General features: G+C 41.4%; 1 protein-coding gene across 1 annotated transcript in view; it reads left to right on the top strand.

The window, feature by feature from the left end:
* Nucleotides 1–2,683: 2,683 nt before the first annotated feature.
* The window catches only part of PDE1C (phosphodiesterase 1C), a 173,486-nt gene continuing 157,015 nt past the window's right edge, over nt 2,684–19,154 (top strand). The window contains exon 1 of the mRNA XM_030971433.1: nt 2,684–2,784. Coding sequence (XP_030827293.1) covers nt 2,684–2,784 — 101 coding nt within the window. The remainder of the gene's footprint in view (nt 2,785–19,154) is intronic.

Below are 19,154 nucleotides of genomic sequence, written 5' to 3'. Positions count from 1 at the left end.
TAATCTTTGTGTAGTGTTGCTTCAGCCATAGGTGCTGGCAAGGGTACATACACTGTGCTATTTGCCCTACCAGCTTGGTCATCACCTGTGTCAGGCTGAACAACAGATGTTTCTGACAGGCAGGTGGACATTTGCTCATCTGAGCTCCCTCCCCTCTGCTGTAAAGACATGGCTAATCCACCAGGAGGTGGCTTACTGCTTGTATCCATGAAATGGCAGTCATGATTGTCAAGCTCTCTAAATGAAGAGAAATCAAATGGTGCCATTTGGTTGCCTACAACTTGTTGCCTTAATGCAGCAATTAATGTGAGAACTGGAGGAAGGATGCTTACTTGGCCTGTAAACTTTGTCATCTTGGAAGTTACTCTCTCACCATGAGGTGAGCCATAAGTTTAAGGACAAGGCAAACAATATGATATGTATTCATGTCAGATACTTATGGCACAAATTCATAACGTTTTACAGCCACTGTCTTGGTGTTTGCTATTTTGATGACATCTATCACAAAGTCAGACCACAGGACTGACACAAGAAAGAGAATCCCAAACTTGAGCTCAAACCTAGTGCTACCAACATTCTGCATTCCCATTTCTCCCAGTTACTTCCTCTGTACCTTAAAATAAAATGTGTGAAAAAAAAAGACAATATTTTGTAACTACTTTACTTACTAATAAAAGGCAGTGATATGTGCAACATGCTAACAGTTTACTGATGGGCATCAGTGTAATGGAAAGTAGCACAAGCAGTGAAGAATAGCACTGTGTTCTTAAAGCAGGGACGTAAGATAATATGCCCCAAACTTTTGTCAGAAAATGTGCAGTTCTTTGTATCATTTGAAAGAGGTTCCTAGAGCAAACATACTGGCTTGTCTTTTGTAATCCGCAAGGGGAAAAAGGACCACCTAGAGAATTATTCATGTTTTTACCTCCCATAAGCTGTCTCTTTTCTTTAATGTGTACCAACTTCACTCAGCTGCTTTCTGGTTATATTTGAGAATCTTAGTCAGCTGCAGAGAGCTAGAGATGGTTAACAATTGCAGCAGCACTCTAACTGGGTAACTACTTAAGAACTACTCCTAGGAAGGGATTGAAACTGCTTGGAGTGATGGCTGATACAATTTGGCACCTAGCAATGGGAAGGATGACATTCATTATACAAAGAGCTTTCTGAAAAGCAATATCAAGTGTGTCAGAGACCTGCCTTGGACCTAGCACTACAGACATATTGTTGAATGTTATTGCAAAGAAGAGGGGACTTCTCCAAGTCACAGGCTACCCAACTGTTTGAGATGCTAATTCTTTTGCTGCAGGCTCTACTTCTCAAAAGACAGCTTTTGCAATTTGCAGCAAAATGTGTTTTACGGCTGAGACAATATTTTGACAGTTATTTTCCCTCTGCTCTGACTGCTTTGGCTGAAGGCACCACATCAATAAAATTAACTAAAGAGAGGCGTGCAGACATTTTGGCAGAGTTTGAGAGATGACTGATTGGGCTGGTGCAATTAAAGAAATCCCTGTTCTTCCTTGTGCTCAGAGCACAAACCCTGCAGGTGTAGAGAGGCATGTCTCTGGGGGCCAGTATGGGGATGCTTCAGGGGAGCCAGAGGCAGGCATCCTTTTGTAAAACTGAGTTTTAACCTCCACTGTGCAAACCTCTTATTCAAAGACACTGACACAAAGAAACATCTGTGACTAATGTGTTGAACTTGATTTCCCTTCAAGTGACTTATCTTCTGAGCATTTTCAAGCACTGGCACTTTACTGATTTGTTTACTTTAAAAGTGGATTTTGCGCCTGTTGAAACCTTACAGCCCCTGCTTTGCGTGTCTCTCTCAGGAGAGCAGTCTGACTGCAAGGAAGTAGATAGCTGTTAGCCAGAAGTGAGTGGCTCACTTTCTGTTATTTCTCCTTTTCTACTTTTTAGTCAATGATTTTTCTTGGTTGGGTTTTTTATCAAATTCAGTCTTTCTCCAATAGCCTGTTCTCCCTCATATGTCTGTGGATGTGCATGCACATGAGAGAGAGAGAAGCAAAGAGGGAGGCAGAGAGTGAATCTGTTCTTGGGCTGTGTTGACAGATTAATTCTTCCTCAGTTGTCAGGTTTCAAGCCTGTTTGCAGCGCTGCTGGTAAGTGGGAAAAAATACGGCTAGGGAGAGAGGGTGAGGCTGACCTGGTGGAAACTAGACTGAAAGGGGCCTGTGTACTGCCACTTGCACAGCAACAGGCAGCGTGGTAAGGCAGAGCTGCAGCCTTGGGGACCCCTGCAGCTGTCATACTCCCCACAGCAGCCCCTGCACACACAGCTGACTTGTCAGCAAGGGATTTTCCTCCCCTCCTCCCCAGATAAAGATCCCTCAGCTGCTATTATGGGTTGTATCCTTGGCTTATTGTAAAAGCAAAATGAAACAAAAAGCAAAGGGAAAAAATCTGTGTGGTTTTGCAATCTGGAGATGAGCCTTTGATCCTCTTGCTCAGCCTGAGGATGGTGGCATGCTGGCACAACTGCCCCTCGTGTACATCTGAGCTCCCCAGAGCTACCCACACAGTTCCATTTGCAGGATGGGGGAGAAGTGTGTGCCAGAAATGTTAACTGCTCCCCATCAGCATTAAAGGGGAAGAGTGTGTGTGTGTGGAGGCAGCAGTTGTCATCGCAGAGCTTTAACCAAAGTGGTAATCTCCAGCTATGGAGTCACCGACTAAGGAAATTGAAGAATTTGAGAACAACTCTCTGAAATACCTACAGCCAGAGCAAATAGAGAAAATCTGGCTTCGTCTCCGAGGCTTGTAAGTAGTACATTTTTTTTCATCTCCTCCAATTTCCTCCCACTGTAAAAATTATTGTAGCACCTTTTTTTTCTTTCTTGCTGTACCTTCAAAATCTCCATCAGTTTCCATACCTGTTCTCCATAAATAAAGTTACTTTATCTTAGCAAAAGATCCCTTTACTTCCTTAAATTGAACTGCTTCTTACATTGAACACTTTCAAGTGGAAATATAGAAATGCCATTAATGAAGTATTTTAAGATATAAGTAGTTACTGGAATGCTAATTACTTCAGGTGTTATACTAGGAAAGTTTTGTTATAGCCTGAATGATACTTAATTGAATCCTTTGTTTTCAATAATCTTGCCCTTAGCTGCAGCATAGAGACCTTTTCTCCCACTACAATGTACACCATTTCTAGCACTGGCACGATGCATAAGTACAAAAATAGACAGTGAAGGCACAACTGGAAAACATTTCCAATAGCATTTGTAATGGCAGCAAATTCATCTTCCACTGATTTGATTGTACTTATTAATTTATATGTTAAGCCTGACTTGCCATGAGATGACTGTATACTGCCTCCTGAGTAGAAAAAATATCTGTACTTAAAGAACTTGGCACTGCAGAAAATAAAAAGTTATAGTGTCTGCCTAGCTTATTTGGAAACAATTTCTGGTGTTTTTCATATTCTCAGTATGTAAAATCCTGTCAACCATTTGCCCATAATTTCTTACCTATGACAAAGAGGAGTGTTACCACATTAAACTACAACCCTTCCTGTGTTCAGAACTGTTTATGTTTGGTTTTTTCCTTCAGCCTCACATGTTAGAGTTATTAAAATTTCAGCCCTCAAGAGAAAGGTAGGGGGGAAGGGACCAAGGAGGCTTGGAAACAGCAGAAGCAAAAGAAATGAAGGAAGGGTGGGCCAATAGTTGAAAACAAATGGGTTCAAGTTAAACTTGAGTTGCTTTTTGGGTGTTATTTTGTGCGAGCAACTATGGTATGTTTTGCAAAGCATAGCCAAAACTTCTGTAGGACTTTAAGCAATACAAGAGACATGCATTAACGTGTTTCTTTCAAAGCATCATTCCAGGAAGCCTGTTTTGTGAAGGAACCTAATCAAAGTAGATGACACCTGTCTTGTGAGCCTTCCTAATAGAAGAGTCACACAAAACAAACCCTCTATTAGGATTTATTTAATTTCTGTTTAATATAGTGTTTAGGAGCATGCGGATTTGGATTCTACCTGACTGAGTGGTTTTTTGTGGGAATGCTGGGCAGGTATATTCCTTGTGCTTGAGGGCCATGCAGGACTGGAGTGGGGTTTCCTCTATCACTGAGTGGCTGTTTGTGAGAATGCTGAGCAGGTGTGTTCCTTGTGTGCTTGAGGGTCACCATGTTTGGGGCGGGGCTTCCTCCATCTCTTGAGTAGTGGGCTGATTAAAAGAGGCCTCTGGAGAGTGCAGTGACCCAGGGCAGGCAAACAGGGGCAGGGCACAGCTCTGAGGGCGTAGCACAGCAGTTTGTGAAGCAGTTTGAGCAGTCACAGTTGTAGGATTTCTTGCTGGTAAGGTTTACTGTGGGTTGTGCATGGCATTTTTGTTGATTGGTAGGTTTTAGCATTTCTGGTAGTAATGGTTTGTACATGATTAAAAATTGTAGTTAATATGAGTGTATGTAATCAGGTGGAACCCTTCAAAAAGGATACGTCTGTCCAGACCTGTCTGTGTGGACTGTTTGAGCTTATCAGTGGTTTCAAGAGACATTGCAGAGGAAACCTGCCTGTGGTATGAACAGGTGAACAATCTCCTTTCACTGGTGGCTGAGCTTAGAGATGAAGTTGAAAGACTAAGGAGTATCAGGGAAAGTGAAAGGGAAACAGATTGGTGGAGTTCAGCCCTTCCATCCTTGAAGGAAGCCCACCAAGAGTTAGAGGACTCTCATGCCTCTCGCTCTCAGACAATAAAAGGACACCTGGTAGATGAAGGGGAGTGGAAGTGGGTACCTACTTGAGGAGGTAATAATAAAAATTCCTCCCTACCCCAACTCCCAAGCTAGGTGCTACTTCAGAATAGGTACGAATCCCTGGTTGGAGAGTCAGCCAGATGATTTAGAAGAAAATTATCTGCACAGTGAATCTCCAGATTATGACTCATCTGTGAGAAGGATTACCACCTCTAACATCAAAAAGGAAAGAAGGGTAATCATGGTGGGGGATTCCCTTCTAAGGGGAACAGAGGGCCCACCCCACAGAGAAGTCTGCTGCCTCCCTGGGGCCCAGGTCTGGGATATTACTAGAGACTTTCTGGGCTGATTCAGCCCTCTGATTACTACCCACTGCTGATACTCTAGGCTCTCAATGATGAGATTGAAAACAGGAGTGTCAGGGCAATTCAAAAGGACTTTAGGGCACAGGGACAAGTAATTGATAAGGCAGGCATACAGGTAGCCTTTTCCTCAGTCCCTTTGGTGGCTGAGAAAAATGGTGAAAGGAGTAGGAGAGCTCACATTCTCAATAAGTGGCTCAAGAGTTGGTGCCACTGGCAGAATTTTGGACTTTTTGATCATGGGGCATCTTTTACGGCACCTGGCCTATTGGAACGAGATGGGCTCCATCTCTCTGTTAAGGGTAAAAGGTTTTTAGCTTGTAAACTGGCCAAACTTTTTGAGAGGGCTTTAAATTAGGTTTGAAGGGGGAAGGGAATGTAGCTGGTCTCTCTGGAATCAGGCTCAAAGGTGATAAGCCTGAGTTAGGAGCAATATCAGCAGCCCAGCTGAGGTGTATGTATACTAATGGGTGCAGCATGGGCAACAAACAAGAAGACCTGGAGGCCATGGTGCAGCCATGGAGCTATGATGTAATTGCCATCATAGAAACATGGTGGGATGACTCACATGGCTGGAGTGCTGCAGTGGATGGCTACAAGCTCTTCAGGAGAGACAGGAAAGGGAGAAGAGATGGAGGGGTGGCCCTTGATATTAGGGATGCCATAGGTATTGAAACCAATGATGAGAAAGTTGAATGTCTATGGGTAAGGATTAGGGGGAAGGCCAATAAGGCTGACATCCTACTGGAAGTCTGTTATTGTCCACCCAGCCAGGAAGAAGTGGTGGACAATTCATTCTATAAGCAGCTGGAGAATGTTTCTGAATCATCAGCCCTTGTTGGCGATTTCAACTTGCCATACTTTTATTGGGAACTCAGTACAGCTGAAAAGAGACAGTTCAGGAAATTTTTAGAGTTTGTGGAGAACTTTTTGTCACAGCTGGTGGGTGAGCCCACCAGGGGAGGGGCTATGTTAGATCTGTTCATTGTAAATAGAGATGGGTTGGTGGGAGATGTGGTGGCTGGAGACCGCTTGGGGCATAGTGATCATGAAATTATAAAATTCTCAATATTTGATGAAGTCAAGAGGAACATTAATAAGGCTTTTACACTGGACTTTTGGAGGGCAGACTTTGGCTTATTCAGGAAACTTATTCAGAGAGTTGTCTGGGAAATAATCCTTAAAAATAAAGGAGTTCAGGAAGGGTGGGTGTGCCTCAAAATGGAGATCTTGAGGACACAGGAGCAGATTGTCCCTATGTGCCAAAAGACAAGTCGGCAAGGCAAATGTCCAGGGTGGATGGGCAAGGAGATTTTGGAGAAACTCAGGAAAAAGTTTGTGGAAGGAGGGTTGGGTTTCTCAGGTAGTATTTAAGAGGGCTGCTAGAGTATGTAGGAAGAAAATTAGGGAGGCTAAAGTTTAGTTTGAACTTAAAATGGCGACTTTCATAAAAGATAGCAAAAAACATTTTTATAAATATATGAATGGTAAAAGGAAGGGTAAGACTAACCTTTGTTCTTTACTAAATGCAGAAGGGAACTTTGTTACTTTAGATGAGAAGGCAGAGGTGCTTAACACTTTGTTTGTCTCAGTTTTTAGTGAGAAGACTTGCCCTCAGGATAACTGTCCTCTTGGGTTGCTTGATGATATAAGGGAGCAGAATGGTCCCCCCATTATCCAAGAGGAGGCAGTCAGAGAACTCCTAAGCATCTGGGCTATTCATAAATCCATGGGACCAAATGGGATCCATCCCAGGGTGATGAGGGAGCTGGCAGATGAACTTGTGAAGCTGCTCTCCTTCATTTACCAGCAGTCCTGGTTCACGGGCAAGGTTCCCAATTACTGGAATCTGACCAATGTGACAGCCATTCATAAAAAGGGTGGGCACGGGGATTCTGGCAATTATAGGCCAGTTAGCCTGACCTCTGTACCAGATAAGGTTGTGGAACAGTTTATTTTTGAGTGTCATCACACAGAACTTTCACTCCCTGGCTGCTGATGGGCTGCCAGCTGCCTCTGCACTTTGTTTCATGAGGCTGGGCCTGCCTTTAATCAGTTTCCCCTTTTACCTAAGCAGTCCTCACCCTGCAAGAAATGTTTCTCAGGGATGTGTTGATTGTTTGCTTAATGCTCTCAGTAGCTGCTGCTGCCAGAAAAATATCTTGAGTCTTTTGCTCTGTTCTATTCCCCTTGCTTCATTGATATTGTCCAGAAGACAGTCTTTTATTCAGACATGCATTATTCAGCTCTGGACTTGGACACCATACAAAGTATAGCCAAAACTTCAGTAGGACTCCAAGCAATTACATGTTAGTCTTCCTTCCACACTCTAGTGGTTGCTAAAAATGCTGCTGAGATCGAAACCTTCTGTTCTGCAAAATGTATCAATTAAGATTAGGTGGGAGTCCCTTACAGGTCAGTGTTAGCAGTGGAGACCTTATTTCAAAACATATGGTTTCAAAATTGCATGATTGCTTTTCAAGCTGATTTTTTCTCTGTGGAGGTATGGGCAGTGGTGGCTGTGTTGGGGAATTCTTGTTTTAGCGCTTGGAACCCTAGCTGTGAGACTTAAACATCCATCTGCTACTTACAACTCTTAAAGCTTCATGAAGTGACTTCAGTTGCCTGCTGATTTCTTAAGAACAGAGAAAGCACTGAAGCCCTTTTCAACACTAGGATTAGATGTTGCATCTGAGGACAAAAGAATGCAGAGGCACGTATTCAAAGAGCTTTGTGAGTTTCAGTAAAGATGTGCTAGTTTGTGGAAGCTGAAGATGCAGCTTGCAGGTATTTTTGGTTTGATTTTCGTTGCTTTTATGCCATAAAACACCACTTTTTTAGCTATTACAGTAGTGGTACATCAACACTGGCATCTGCTGGTTCCCTGCTCTGATTTACACATTGAAGGAGGAAAGGAGAGAAAATGGGCTTTAACCTTCTTCCCAATTGCTGGGGTTGACTTGCTAAGTACATAATAAATCTCTGCAGTCTCAGTCTTTCCTCATGTTGTTACTCTCATAGAATCAAGGTTGGAAGAGACCTTTGAGTTCATCAAGTCCACCCATCAACCCAGCATTACCACTGTAGCCCTAAACCACTAAACCATATCAGCCAGTGCCAGATCCAGACACTTCTTAAAGGCCTCCAGGGATGGTGATTCCACCACCTTCCTGAGCAACCTTTTCCAATGCCTGACCAGCCTAACAGTGAAAATTAAAAAAAAAAAAGTTAATCTAAATCTCCAGTGTCTCATCTTAAGGTCCTTTCCTCTGGTTCTCTCTTTGCAGGCACAGTAGGAGAGACCAGCTTCCACCTCACTACAACCTTCCTTTCATGTAGTTATAGAGTAATAAAGTTCCCCCTGACCTTCCTCTTCTCAAGACTAAACAAATCCAGATCTCTCAGCTCTTCCTCATAAGACATGTTTTCTAGACCTTTCATGACCTTGCCTTTCACTGGAAAGGCTCCACCACCTCAACGTCCTTTTTAAAGTGAGGCACCATCACTGAATGCAGTACTCAAGAACCAATGCTGAGTACTGGGGGATGATCATTTCCCTAGTCCTGCTGGCTACACTATTCTTGATTCAGGCCATCTATCATTTACCATTTACATGCCATTTACCTCCTTGGCCACCTGGGCACACTCCTGGCTCATATTGAGCCAGCTGTCAACCAGCACCCCCACACTCCTTTCTGCTGAACAGTTCTTGAGCTACTTCTCCCCAGGCTTGTAAGGCTGCATGGGATTGCTGTGACCTAAGTGCAGAACCCAGAACTTCACCTTATTGAACATCATGCTGCTGTCCTCAGCCCCTAGATTGAGTCCATCCAGGCCTCTCTGCAGAGCCTTCCTATCCTCAAGCAGATCAACACTCCCACCCAATGTACTGTTTTCTGCAAATTTACTGAGGGTGCCTTCAATCCCCAGGTCCAGGTCATCAATAAAGATGTTTAACAGGACCAGCCCAAAAGTGAGCCCCGGGGAACACAGGTAGCAATTGGATTTAGCTCCAAGTCTCTGGGTCCTACCATCTATCCATTTTTTCCCTGCCAATGAGCCTACCCATCCAACCCGTGAACAGACAGTTTTTCTAGGAGAATGCTCCGAGAGACGGTGTCAAATGCTTCACTGAAGTCTAGAGAGGCTACATACACAGCCTTCTTCCACTAAGTGGATCACTTTGTTGTAAAAGGAGATCAGATTCATCAAGTAGGACCTGCCCTTCATAAATCTATGTTGGCTGGGCCTGATCCCTCGGTTGTCCTGCATGTGCCATGTCATGGCACTCAGGATAATCTCTTCCATAACCTTGCCTGGAACAAAGGTTAGGTTTCATAGGCCTGTAGCTCCCCAGACCATCCTTCTGACCCTTGTTGTAGATGGACATTACATTTACTAATTTCCAGTCAGCTAGGACTTGTCTGGTAAACCAGGTGTTTTGTTTAACCCTGGTCAGCATTCAAGCACCACACAGCCACTTGCTTACTCCCCACATCAGCAGGATTAGGGAAAGAATTAGAGGGGCAAAAGCTAGAAAACTCATGAGTTGAGATAAAAGTTTAATAGAGAAAAAAAAAAAAGCCATGGCACAGAAGCAAAACAAAACAAGAAATTATTTCATTCCTTCCCAAAGGCAGGCAGGTGTTCAGACATCTCCAGGAGATCAGGCCCACATCACATATAATGGTTACTTGGGAAGACAAAAGCCATCACTCCAAATGTCCCCCATTCCTCCTTTCCCTCACTTTATATACTGAGCATGATGTCATATGATATGGAATATTTCTTTGGTCAGATTACGTCACCTGTCCCAGCTATGCTTCTCCCAATTTCTTTTGCTTACTTCCTCACTGGCAAAGCATGAGACAACGGGGAAAAAAATCCTTATGATAAACATGACTTGGGAAAACCCCAAAATGTCAGTGTGTTATCAATGCCATTCTCATTCTGAATCCAAAACCGCACTCTTAATAGCCCCTGAAATTAACACCATCCTAGATGAAGCCAGGATACCAAGACTGCTGGCAGATGACTGAAAGTGGTTTGGCAAGTTCTTTTGCAGTTCTCTCATTATTCTGGGGTGTACTCACAGACTTGTGAGTGTGTAATTTACATAGCAGATCACTAACCCTCTTCTCCTGGGTTATGGGGGCTTCACTCATCTCCTGACCACCAACTTCCAGCTCAGGGAGCTGGGTATCCTGAGGACAACCAGTTTTGATACTGAAGACTGAGGTAAAAAAAAGGCATTAAGTACCTCTGCCTTTCCCCTGTCACTATACTACCCTCTGCATTCAGCAAACGGAGACACTCCTTGTCCCTCGGTTTGCTGCCAGTATATTTGTTGTTTTTAACTGTGGTGGCCAAATCAAGTCCTAGTTAGGCTTTGGCCCTTCTAGTCTTCTTCCAACATGACCTGCAACATCCCTGTAGTCCTCCCAAAATACCTCACCCTCATTCCAGAGGTCATATATTCTATTTTTTTCCTCCTAAGGTCAAGCATAAGTTCTCTGTTTAACCAGAGTGGTCTTTTTCCCTGACAACTTATCTTTATACACATGGAGACAGCCTGCTCCTGAATATTTAACAATCCATTTTAAAGCACATACAGCATTCCTGGACTCCTTTGCTCTTCAGAACTCACAAAATCTCTGTCAAGCTATATCCAGGTGTTGTGAGACCCACCTGGTGCACAGCATCAAGCTCTAGGGCCCACAATATCAGAAGGACTGCTGGAGCACCAGAGGAAGCCATGAAGATGATCAGAGGGATGGAGCATGTCTCCTATGAAGACAGGCAGAGAGAATTGGGGTTATTCAGCCTGAAGAAGAGAAGGCTCCAGGGGGACCTTATAGCAGCCTTCCAGTAAGTCTACAGGAAAGCTGGAGAGTGACTTTTTACAAGGGCATGTAATGATGGGGCAAGGGGTAATGGCTTTAAACTTTTAGAGAGAATGTTTAGTTACAAGGAAGAAATTCTTCTCTATGAGAATGGTGAAACAATGGAACAGACAAGTTGTGGACACACTATCCTTGGAAGTGTTCATAGCCAGGATGGACAGTACTTTGAATACCTGGTCTAGGTATATATCTACATATGCCGATATCTACTTTATATCTCCCATGGCAGGGAGGTTGGATTAGATGATCTTTAGAGTCTTTCAACCCAAACCGTTCTGTGATAACAAACAGCAATCTCTGAACTGTGACATGAATGGGATGCTTGAAATTGTACTCACTAAGAAATTTGATGGGCAGATAAGGTATAGACACACGTAAAGCAGTGCCTTTGAAAACTTCATGCTTTTGCTGAAAATCTGGAACAATAATCAGCATTTATGGCATATCCTTAGCTTCCTCTGCAAAGCACCCTGCATCCTGTCAACAGTGAAGAGGTCCCAATGATAGATCTTGCATAAGACCAACTTTTTATTGAAGTAAATGATGAAAAAACAACTGATTTCATTGAAAAAAGATGAGCTTTGGCAACTGAAAATGATCTGGCAAGTGTTAGTGCCACTGCTGAGTTACCTGTTTCACTGTCTTATCTGTATGTGCTTTACAATATTTTTAGAATTTCTTAGTTGCAAAATGTCACATAGGGAACAGCTGGTTCTACCTGTGACAGTATACTGATCTGATTAAATTTTATTTATGTGGCCATCATAAACAGGAAAGCAGAGAACTCTTCAATTCCAGAAGCACACTCTACATCATGGACTTTGTCCCTCAATATTTTAGCTCACAGAAAACACTAGGGTTTAAAAAAGTCCATCAGAAAATACCACTTTGTTAGGAAGTGTGTAAATACATTGGATTTCAAGTGGAAAATAAGAATATGTTAGTTAGTTTCTGGAGGTGAGAGAGTCCCAAAGGCTTTCTTTGGCCTTGGTTTCAGTCCTCCTGAAGGTCCTGAGTTTCTAGGTTTAAACTGAAGCCCTGTTTGCCCTGAGAGCAGAACAGAGCTACCTTCAATCATATTTAAATGCAACTGCTGCCACCCTTTTTTCTCATTTGGCTTTCTTGATGGACATAGTGAGGAATTATATGTCAAAGAACCATGTTAGAAAACCTCTCTGTAGACACCTTAGGTCCATGTTTCACTTTCATTATGGTTGTCAGTTCACAGAAGGATTAGGAAAGTCTTATTTGTCAGAAAGTGGATATTGGGTATGTGCTGGAGGCAGCAGTGCAGCCTAGAAATTCCTGGTTTGGATGAGCTGTGGGTATGGATATCTTGATTAGTTTTAGAGTTTGGCAGGGTCTGGTTGATCCATAATATTGTTGTTGATGTAGAGTGAAGAAGGGCCCAATTTTATCAGTAGACTAACGTAAGTTAGTCGTGTTTTATACTACCTGCGGTATAGTCCATGGAGGAGCAATGGGAACAAGAGAAGTGTTGCCACCTTCTAGTCTCATGCCTGACAAATGGACAGAGGAGAGAATGTATTCCAATAAGTAGAAGAACAGAAACTTCAGAAAAAGTAATTAAAATTGATGGTGTTTGCAGCTGTATTTATTTAGTAAACTGATACATTTTGCAACAGTCCTTCTGTTGCTTTGTTCGACAGACTGACTTTCTTTTGAATCTTAAGTCAATATATGATTCCTGTAGGTAACAAAAGAGTTTGTGTTTGTAATAGTAAAATGTTGCCCAAGCAATAATACGTACTTTGGTTTTTTCCATAATTATAAAAGAGCTTTTATTCTTCTGAGGATAGTACAAATGAAATACATTCATTCCAAGCCCCAAAAGTAATAAAAACACCACAATCTGTCATAGAAGAAGGGGTCTCCCTTTGTAATACTAATTTCAATGCTTTTCAAGTATCACTGCTATAAAGCTTGCAGTCCTGCAAGAAATGAAACAAATTATGTTTACAAAGATGAATTTAAACCTTAAGTCAAGGTGAAATTAAGAGTCTGTATCTGGAATTCTTTTAAAAAACTGTCTTGGTGGGATAGGAGTCCATTCAGAAAGATGCAAAACCTGGTGGAAGAAATCACTGAAAAATCCTCTCTGTGTGTTTTAAAAGCTGTGAGGAGAGGTGCTCTCCTAATCTGACAGCTTTTGATGGATTCAAACACTGTATTAAATCCAACTCAGACCTTGAAAGGATTTTTATTTAATGTGTTTCTGTTTCTTCCTGCAATTCACACAAAATTTTCCAGTTTCAGTCCTTTTGTCTTGTTTCTTCAAAAATCACTTCAGCCTCTTCAAAATCCTAGAAAAGGTCTGACCCTTATCCTGGCTGGTAGGTGAGGAAAGCTTAAAGTTCACAGTGACCCAGTAAATACTACAGAAACAGTGAAGCCTCTACAAATGCAAATTGTTCTCAAAATACTGAGAATTTGGATAAAGCAGAGCTGGTCTAGAAGGGCATGTTTCATAAGGATTCATGAGGCTGTTTCTGATCTCCTGAGCTGTGCTGTACTAGAAAGCATTGATATCAATGTGTTTTCAGTTCTTGGTCTTTGGTGTGGTGGGGGTTGTTTGTTTTTTTTTTGGTTGTTTCATTTATTTATTTTTTAAATTTGTTTTTTCTTTGTTTTCTTTGTTTTCTTTGATAAAGATAGGTTTTCTAAGTAATTCATAGCTTAAGAAAAGTTTAGCCCCATGGTGGTGCAAAAATTTCCTCTGACAGTTTTCCACCCAGAGTTGTGCTTAAATCTGAATTGTAGATAAGCAATAATCCTTTCTCCTGCAGACCCTAACCTTTCCCAAAATTTGTTTGGAACTGCCTTGGATATTCAAAAAGCAGATTAAATTTGAAGTTGATTACAGATAGAAAGAAACCAGAACTAAAATTTGCAATAGATCAAGAATGCAACTCAAACTCTGGTAAAACTCACTGTAATTAACTCAACAAATTGACTTCAGTGAATTCAGGATTCTTCAAAACAATTGATAAGGTGGATATTGGAGACTTTTGAATTTTCCTGGCCAAGAAGGTAGGTGCAGAGTTCTTGGTGAGAAATGGATCTATATGGTTGTCACAGAGAGGTTTGAAAGGCTTTGTCTCTGCCAAGAATTCCAATTCATGTCACAGTAGTCTGACATGCCTTCTTTGGGAGAGCTTCTATGCCTGTCACTCAGTTATGTGGGATGCAGCAGTTCACACAAGCTTAGGTAAGCAGCAGGAAAAGATTGTCATGATCTTTCTTGTCAAGAGAGATGTAGGAGACAGTTTAGTTTTTAAGATGCATATAGAAATGTTTGACAACAATGTATGTACAAACATCCTGAATGGCTATTTGTGTTGTTTGGGTCATATGCTGTGTCATCACTAGGAGTGATTTCTTACACTAATAGAGATAGATACTGCTCATGCACAAAACTCCTAGCCAAGACAGAAAGTTTCACAACATCCATCTGTAGCATGAATCCTGGCTTGACACAAAGCTCATTTCAACACCAAGATTAGCACAAGTTGGATGTAAGATCTATGCAATATTTAACAACTAAATCTATGCAGTGCCCTTGAGCTACGGCTCTGGCAGGAAGGGCCAAGGATCAGAAGTAGAGCATCCTTGCAAGGCTGAGCAGTTCAAATGGTTGCTGTAAATGATGCTCAGATCACACTTCCTCCCACGCCTCTTGTGGAGCAGCTGGTTTTCAGGGATTCAGTAGTAATAAGCAGTTACTAATGTCTGTTAAGCAATGAGTGTGAATACAAAATTTAGATATACTTCTCTACATATATTGATGCAGCAGGGACAGCTATAGCCAGATGGAAGAACTCTCCTTTTTCAGACTTGCTTGAAAAGTAAAAAGTGAGGAAGCTGTGGGAATTGAGACTGGGAAGGGAGAATCTTGAGGTCATCTACAAAAGAACATACTGATGCGTAAAAAGGTTGGAGAGGACAACCAGATGAAGCATTTTAAAAATAGAAATAAGAAAAAAGTGATGGTGGGAAAAGAGATAATCCTGTGAGTTCTTTGGATTCCCACATGTAAACACTTGTTCGATTTATATCCTTCCAGATTGAAATAGTTCACAGCACAACATATATGCAAGTCTTTTAGGAGTCTGTGTTCTGCTGAAAATCACAGGGACAAGGACTGCTTTCAAGGGCGCTTGAAAATGTGCTCATTACCCATCTGTAATATTTTTTGCATCTCTCAGACTTTAGTGCAGGCTTTGAAGGAAAGTCTGGTTTCTGTGAGAACCCCACTGGTTGCAACTGCTGCCCAAAATACTGCTTCTGTATTACCTTCTAAGCATGTCCTTGTTCAGAAGAATGAGGATGTCTTCTCTAGGAGGCCATTGCTTTGTTTCATTAGAGGAAGGAAGAGCTTATTTGGTACTTGGCCACATTTTTGTTGTACTATCTGTCATAATTCTTCCTCCCATGTGTTTCCATTAATGCTGTCTGGGCAGTTATTTTTCCTTTCTCTCATTACACTAGTTTTATATGTGCAGAGAGCCTACAGATTTGGATGCAGTTTGACTGGATGGGTAGGGGTAATTCATAATGTACAGGGGGTGTCTTCAAAGTGCTTTCCTGAGAAAGGCTTTTGCATAAATGCTGAGTAATCTCTAAAAGACTTATTTCTAATTAGCTGTACTGCAGTGAATATCTTGCAAATGGAGAAGAATGAAATTCCTGAGTTATGTAAATTTGCTGAATAACTTGAAGTAAATTATCATAATGGTCCCACCTAGCCTCACATTCTGTGAAATGTCAAATTTCAGTTTGAATAACATATTTACCTTATGAAGGCATACCTGCTCCTCTTCTGAGCCAGGGGCAGGGAACTTGACTCGTCCTTACAGGAGGCAAACTTTTAAGAGCTAGATTTGCTGTCTCAAGCATGGTACCTGGTATGCAGAAAGGACAGGACTTATTTAAATACATCTTTATATCTGAGGCTTCTGAAGACATATCTCACTCCTTCCCCCATAGTTTCTGTGCCATCTAGATACTTGTGAGACAGCTGGTATCAGGATGGAGTTAGGGTCTAAAGAAATAAAGATCTTGCACAGCCTCCTTCATTCTCTGTGTACATGCTCAGCACCTGTTCCCATCTGCCTTTTCATCTGCCCATCCCAGTTCTCTCTCCCAAAATTTCCTCCTGTGTGGCAAGATATTCCCATATTGGGACCACAAGACAGTGTTTTTGAGCTTGCGAATGGCAGTACTGTCACCTCTCTCTCTTCACTTTCCTCGCTTTCTTCCCTTTACCCTCATGTCTATTTCAGTGGAGCCAGCTGTGTGCCATCACATCTGTGCCATTTATGCCTAGGGAAGGGAGGAACAAAAGATGGGCAACCTTCTTTACTCTCTGCAGAACATAATCTTGTAGTGATACGGAAATGGTGTGAACAAAGCAGCAGGCATCCTGCAAAAGATGATGAACCCTGCTACAACCATCAGTTTTGGAGATAGGAGCCTCTGTGAAACCACTTCTCTGCAAACACACTTTTGCAGCTATCCCAGAAACCCATCATCATTCACATTACTTTCCTCTGTAAAGTCTCTGTTCCTGAAGATGTGCTGAGCTCTAAGAAGCCTAGAAAAAGAGCATTGGCTCTCCATGAGAAGTTTAAAAGTTGCATTTTCGTAAGAGTGACATTTAATATCTGGTCTGCTAGTGAAGAAGCATTATTAGGACAGCTACACAAAGTAGTGTTGCTAAAAGGCTTGAAGAATTTTCAAAGTCTACCATGGTGCTGAAGGAGGGGAAAGTTTGGAGGTGGGGATGGGGAAGTGAACCTTCTTTTTGAAAGGGAGCACTGCCTCTTTGTGTAGAAACTTTTTCTCCCAGTGTTTAGGCTTGTTCAACAGTAATCCAAGTGTTTTAGATTGTAACCCAGAGTCAGGAAAGGATCTGACACAAACCCATGAGATTTAAAATTCTGCGTCACACCAGCTGTCTGTTAACAGACAGAAGGGGTAGGTTGTGTTTGGGGGGAGGAAGATTGGAGGGAGAAACAGTAACAAGCAACATTTAGATCTAAAAATAGCAACAAATAGATTTACTCAAGCTTAAGGCTGAATGTAAATTTGTTTAGTGACTTTACGCAAACAGCTTGTCTGGCCTGATGTAATTCCAGTCCATGTTTCCTGTCTTCATATTTCACCCAGAGTATGAAGAATGATTCCCCCCTCCCCATTTTCATGCATGCTATAACATCACAGAGCCATCCTGCACAAGAAAAGCTGGACAGCTGACAGCTGGCTCCTACAGGATCTGCATACGTTAGTTTTACATGGTAGTGATGATTAAAGTACACGCTTGTTTCTTTCAGGGTCTAACAGCTTTTTGCCACTGGGAGAGTGGAATGCCTGCTACACAGTATTATGTACTTCATAATACATCATGACACATCAATATTACATATATATGTGCTCTGCAAAGTTCTGCTTTGTCTTATTCCCAGTACACTTCTTGTTGATTCATTTTCATTACTTTCTTCTTAGTGAAATGAACAGCTAAATATAGCTAAAGGATGCCCAGTAAAGACTGTGTATTTCCTTTTCCTGAGACATTTTACTAGCAAGGAAGGGGCATCCCACTCGTTTCCATCCCAATCAGTTGTTGCCATGTAAACATACTGTGAAGCACATTTATGCTCCAAACAGCAGCTGGAGGTATTCTTCCCCGTTGGCTCCTCTGATTTCATTGTGCACTAAGTGTCACATTGTCTTCCAGTTGGAGAGCCTACAGAATAAGCATGTTGAAATACTAACCATCTTGTACTTTGCAGATCATCACCTTTACTAATTTCAAAGCTAAAAGTTCCTTAAGTAATTTGTAGTGGCCAGCTAGATAGTAGAACTCAGGCTAAATATATATCTATTTTTCCAATAATAAATATGTGAAGGCCATATACTATAATGGTTTGACTATTTTTTTTACTTTTAAAGGATGAATACTGAGAACTGCTCTATTGGCTTTTTATACCATAGGACTCTATTTCCCTGAAATATACTTTCCTGTAACTGGATTTTCATGAGTCTGCACTTCTTTAGAGAATATGATTTGCATGAAGTACAAGAGAATTTATTATATTATTATTTATTATGAGCCTGCACTTCTCTTGAGAATGTGATTTGCATGAATTACAAGAGAATTTATTAATTGTGTGCTGTGAAAAAGCAGAATGAGCAGTAGATCACGTTTTTTCAAAGGCTTAGATTTTCAGAAGCAGACTAATTTTCCTTTTTACTTCATATTTTTCTTCAACTGAATCCACATCAAATACAATAGCAGGAGCTTTTAGTTGTTGTGGTTGGTTTTCTTTGTTTATGGTTTTGCTTGTTTTGTTTCATCTTTTGCAATGATGAAAAACTGAGTAAATACAGAGAAAGAACCTCAAAATGTCAGTGGTTGTACTGGCCATGTACAAAATCTACATAAGTGAAATCATATGTTTAGTTTTTAAGACAAAGTTTGACAACTTCTTTTGTAGTTGAGAAGCCAAAAGCCCAGTCAGGTCTATTTTCCAATACAAAGCCATTTCACTAGTGAATTTGAATTTACCCTTCTGATTTGGTGGTACTGAAAACTTTGGTGATACAGCTGAATCACTAAGTTGTCCCTGCAGTGTTTCATCTGCTCCTTGCAGATCCTTGTACCTCAGATCTGTGAAAAATGCCAATAGCTTGTTTTTAAAATTTAAAAATTTATAATTTTAATAGTAATAAAATGGTTATAAAAACAGTAATATAATTAGAGTAATAAAAGTTTGGACAATTAGGATTTAGGACAATACAAGACAATAAAAACAAAGAGTTACGGACAGTTCGAGTACTTCTTTCTGGGCAAAATAAGCCCCCAAAAGGATACACGTTAACAGAGGATTAACCCTTAAAATCAATGGCCTGTTGCATATTCATACACCTCATATATGATGCATAAATTCCATTCAAACAAAGGATTCTCTATGGTCAGTGTCAACTTCTTCCTCTGAATCCTAATGGCGTCCTCAGGGCTGAGCGAAGCGGGAAGTTAATTTCTTCTGATAAGAGAGCAATAAATTCTTTTTCTCTGAAAGATTTAGGTGTCCTGTGGCTGCTAGCTCAGTGGGGGTCCTCTCTTTAAAAAGTATCT

This window comes from Camarhynchus parvulus, chromosome 2 (assembly GCF_901933205.1).
Source record: "Camarhynchus parvulus chromosome 2, STF_HiC, whole genome shotgun sequence".
Taxonomy (NCBI): domain Eukaryota; kingdom Metazoa; phylum Chordata; class Aves; order Passeriformes; family Thraupidae; genus Camarhynchus; species Camarhynchus parvulus.
This window is presented reverse-complemented; position numbering and strand designations above follow the sequence as displayed.